This window comes from Otolemur garnettii, unplaced genomic scaffold, assembly GCF_000181295.1.
Source record: "Otolemur garnettii isolate 467f Iridium unplaced genomic scaffold, OtoGar3 scaffold00293, whole genome shotgun sequence".
Classification (NCBI taxonomy): Eukaryota; Metazoa; Chordata; class Mammalia; order Primates; family Galagidae; genus Otolemur; species Otolemur garnettii.
Genome location: NW_003852688.1, coordinates 481,519 through 486,265, shown reverse-complemented (window position 1 = coordinate 486,265; position 4,747 = coordinate 481,519). Strand labels below are relative to the sequence as shown.

The following is a 4,747-nucleotide window of genomic DNA, read 5'->3' as shown; positions in this document are numbered from 1 at the left end:
TTTTTTTTTTTTTTAAATTACAGGTCAATGTAAGGGTACAAAAAATTAGGTCACAATCTGTTAGGTAGAGTCCCTCTTTCTAATGCTGCATTTTTATATGAGTTTAGCTTTTCCATTAGTAAACAAAAATACTACATGGTATTCTTTTCAATGTGTGGGAAGTGAAGCCTACCTACCACCTAAGTTAATTTCTTTTTTTTTTTGGAGACAGAGTCTCACTATGTTACCCTGGGTAGTGTGCCTTGGCATCACAGTTCACAGCAACCTCAAACTCTTGGGCTTAGCAATGCTCTTGCCTACAGCCTCCAAAGTACCTGCCACAACACTAGCTGTTTTTTTAGTTGTAGTTGTCATTGTTTGGCCAGCCCAGGGCCGGATTTGAACCCACCAGCTCCAGTGTATGTGGCTGGCACTCTAGCCACTGAGCTACAGGCACCAAGCCATGAGCTACCTAAGTTAATTTCTAACTTTCTACCAACAATACCAGTTAAGAATGCTGTGAAGGCTCGGCGCATGTAGCACAGTGGTTATGGTGCCAGCCACATGCATCAAGGCTGGTGGGTTCAAGCCTGGCCTGGGCCAGCTAAACAATGACAACTGCAACAAGAAAACAGCCGGGCACCATGGTCCCATCTACTTGGGAAGCTGAGGCAAGAGAATCGCTTAAGCCCAAGAGTTTGAGGTTGCTGTGAGCTGTGATGCCACAGCACTCTATTGAGGGTGACAAAGGGAGACTTTGTCTCCCCAAAAAAAGAAAGAAAGAAAGAATGCTGTGAAAAAGTCAATCCCAAATAAGCTAAGTCCATACCTGTTCTGAGCCTGGGGAAAAGGTAGCATCCTGGCTCCGGGTCATCATCCTCCGAGGAGATTCAGGCACCAGAGGGAACCGCTCTGGCCGCCCCTCAGGGCCTGGGATGGGGGAGCTGGTCAGGCCAAAGCATGTGTCCAGGTCAGTCATAGATGATTCAATCTGCTGGAAGCCCCAGAGTCCCACCTTCCTCATGCACTGTGAACACGTTATCAGGGAGAGCTGCATGGGTTCCAAAGAAGAACTAGATAAGAATGAAAAAGAATAGAGTTTTCACTAAGGGTAACATTTCCAAGTGACTAAATGTAATGATTCATGAGTATGCTGTATCTCATAAAATTTCTGGCAGTCCAGCCAGAATTGGAATTGGAAACCATGTCCTCTCAGAACCTCCATCCTCAACACCTCAGCTTCATCATCTCCTATATATTTCCTATTGAAAGAGCTAGGGGTCTCAGTGTGCTCTCTAACCAAGATTATTTTCAAGGTATGTTTTATATATTTCTCCTGTGCCTCTTAAAACATTTTTTCCTTTTAAGTGGAAAACATTCCTTAATCTACCAAAGAAAGCGTATCAAAAATAATTCAAGACTTCTTTGAACAGTCTTCTATCTCAGAGGGTGTCTATGCCAAATTGAGCAGCTGGAGTGAAAACACCAATATGGGGGCCTAGAGGATTCCAGCTGGTGCTTCCCTTGGTAGTTTTTTAAATCAATTAAGCTGATTTTCTTCCTTTCTAAAAATAGAAAGGTGCTTATTTTCTATTTTTAGAAAGAAGCTTTACTATTTATAGGAACACAAATTTCCAGCTGGGTAGTGACAGTATCAGAAACAAAGCTCAGTTGTGAACACCAGGGATTCCTGAATTCTAATTCTGGCTTTGTTACCAATTCTTACTATTCATCTCTGCCCCCACCATTCCCACCCTCAAGTTTCTCCTTGTCTCTGTTTTTCTCACAGGAAACACCATGTGATTTCCAAAAATGTGGTATAGTGCTCACAGTTCATGTCCCCTGGCAGAATTTCCTGACTAACCTATACGCCCAGCCACACACAGAGAGAATACAGGCAGTGACGTGGACTTGGATGTCTGAACCTAATTTGGTTGTAGTTTTTCTCTCATCAGTTCGGTGATCAAGTTCATCTTCAAGCAGGTGTAGAAGAAGACTGATCTTGTCTTCTGTCAAGCACTACAAGGAAACAAAGCAAAACACTTCAAGTTTCAATCACCATGAAAAGAAAAATTGTACATAATGATGTATCTAAATGATATAAGCCAAAATCAGAAAAGAAATGGCAAACATGAAGACAATTCTCTTTATAGAGAAGATTTCTTTCCAGGACAGGGCATGGTATCACAGAGAAACCTTCTGAATTACTGTGGATCTGCTGATTGAGAAAGGGGATAATTTTCCTAGAACTACCAAATCTCAGCACTAAATTGTTTTTAATTTACCAGTTTCAGATTTTCTCTGAAACCTGTAAATGTAAACCCAAATAATGAAAACAGATTACTGCTTATGTCCTGGCCTGAATAACAGAGTTACACAGTCTTTATTTTTGTGGTAAAAATAAAAGAACTATGATAGGGTGAAAAACTGCCTTGACTAGGAAAGGGTGACGTTTATTTATTTTTAACATTTAAAGTTTTTTTTAGATGGGCCTGGTGGGTCATGCCTGTAATCCCAGCAGTCTGGGAGGCTGAGGTGGGTGGATTGCCTGAGCTCAGGAGTCTGTTGAGACCACCCTGAGCCAGAGTGAGACCCTATCTCTAAAAATAGCTGGGCACTGGGCAGCACTGGGGCTTAGTAGGTAGGGTGCCGGCCCCACATACCGAGGATGATAGATTCAAACCCGGCCCAGCCAAACTGCAACAAAAATATAGCTGGGCGTTGTGGCGGGCACCTATAGTCACAGCTACTCAGGAGGCTGAGGCAAGAGAATCACCTAAGCCCAGGGAGGTTGCTGTGAGCTGTGACACCACAGCACTCTACCAACGGCGATAAAGTGAGACTGTGTCTCTGAAAAAAAAAAAAAAATAGCCAGGCACTGTGGTGGGTACTGTTAGGTCCAGTTACTGGGGAGGCTGAGGCAAGAGAATCCCTTGAGCACGAAAGTTAGAGGTTGCTATGAGCTATGACACCAAGGTATTCTACTGAGAATGACAAAGTGAAACTCTGCCTCAAAAAAAGAAAAAAAAATTTTTTATTGGTTTGTTTTTTAGAGACAGGGTCTTGCTCTGTGCTCAAATTGGAGTATAGTGGCATGATCTTAGCTCACAGCAACCCCAAAATCCTGGGCTCAAGCAAACCTCTTGCCTCAGCTTCCCAAGTAGCTGGGAATACAGGCGCATGTCACTATGCCCAGTTAATTTTATTTATTTTTTGTAGAGATAAGGATCTCACTTTGTTGCCCAGGTTGGTTTTGAACTCCTGGGCTCAGGAATTCTCCTGCTTCAGCCTCACACAGTGCTGGGATTACAGGCATGTGCCACTGTGCCCAAGCCAGGGTAACATTTATAATTGGCATCAGAGATTAACAGTTTGAGGCTAAACCCCACACCAGCGTCTTAACTTGGGAGAAGCTATTTTCTATAGTACAGCTTGTCCTCACAGAGAGAGTGTCCATAGCATAACAAAATGAAACAGTAAATATTTATTCAGTTTTGAAGTACAGAGGCAGTAGAGCATTTCAACATTTCTATTTACAAAGAGAAGCGAGTTTATCAATTGTTCTCTAGAACTTCCTCTAGAAAATAGTATGGAGGAAACTATATGCAGTCACATTTCAGTATATTATGTTAAATAGTTTTAAGTAATAAATCAAGATTAAATTAAATTTATGAAGAACATATATTCAGGGCAATTCTAATCTATGCTCCTGGGTTCCCGTCCTAAAACCTGGCCCAAATAAACTCTCTAGTCACATTAAAAGAAAAAAATGAAGGCCAGGCGCAATGACTCATGCCTGTAATCCTAGCATTCTGGGAGGCCAAGGCAGGTGGATTATCTGAGTTCACAGGTTTGAGACCAGTCTAAGCCAGAGGAGACCTCATCTCTAGAAATAGCTGGACATTATGGTGGGCGTGTGTAGTCCCAGCTACTCGGGAGGCTGACGTGAGAGAATCACTTGAGCCCAAGAGTGTGAGGTTGCTGTGAGCTGTGACACCATAGCACTCTACCAAGGGCAACAAAGTGAGACTCTGTCTCAAAAAAAAAAGAATTTATGCCATTTAAAGAACCATATCTAAACATTTAAATGGACCACTCAAAAGTCACCTTTCTAGTAGATTGAAAAGATCAGTTGAGACAGATAAGTAGATGTCTTCTTAACTGTATCCTCTTGTTATTAAAAGAAATGCTTTGTGTATAAATGCAAGTGACATCTGGAGGTCACTGTAGCCTCACCAGAAAAAACTCACCATGTTTTTCAAGTCCTCTGGCCTCAAGGAAGGAAGCTGGAGGTCCAAGTGACAGAGGCTCTGAAAACGATCTAGGAATTCACTAACAAGAATAGCAGGCTCATCCAATGGCAGCATCCCAAATCGATCTGTGGAAAAAGTAAACTGGATGATTATATTGATTCAAAGTATAAAAAGAAAAAAATGTATAGAACAATGGGGAAGCATAAAATTCATGAGATATGTTTGATGATATTAAGAAATTATTGGTTTTTGTTGATAGGATTGTAATGATGCCATTATGGTCATGTTTATATAGCAGAAGACAGGCACAGTGCCTGTAGTCCCAATTCAGGAAGCTGAGGTGAAAGGAATGTTGGATCTCAGGAGCTCCAGGCTATCCTGAACAACACAGTAAGGCTCCATCATGAACTTAAAATTAATTATAGAGGAGAGTGGTCGGCTTGGCGCCTGTGGCTCAAGTGGCTAAGGTGCCTGCCACATACACCTAAGGTGGCAGGTTCGAATCCAGCCCGGCC

The 4,747-nt window shown here is 42.2% G+C and overlaps 1 protein-coding gene across 1 annotated transcript in view; it reads right to left on the bottom strand.

The window, feature by feature from the left end:
- Positions 1–4,747, bottom strand: part of ZC3HC1 (zinc finger C3HC-type containing 1) — a 25,753-nt gene that overhangs the window by 5,601 nt on the left and 15,405 nt on the right. Inside the window, exons 2-4 of the mRNA XM_012813726.2 lie at positions 4,230–4,357; positions 1,844–1,998; positions 809–1,052 (exon numbers count right to left, since the gene is read on the bottom strand). Of these exons, the coding sequence (XP_012669180.1) occupies positions 809–1,052; positions 1,844–1,998; positions 4,230–4,346 (516 nt within the window). The 5' untranslated portion in view covers positions 4,347–4,357. The remainder of the gene's footprint in view (positions 1–808; positions 1,053–1,843; positions 1,999–4,229; positions 4,358–4,747) is intronic.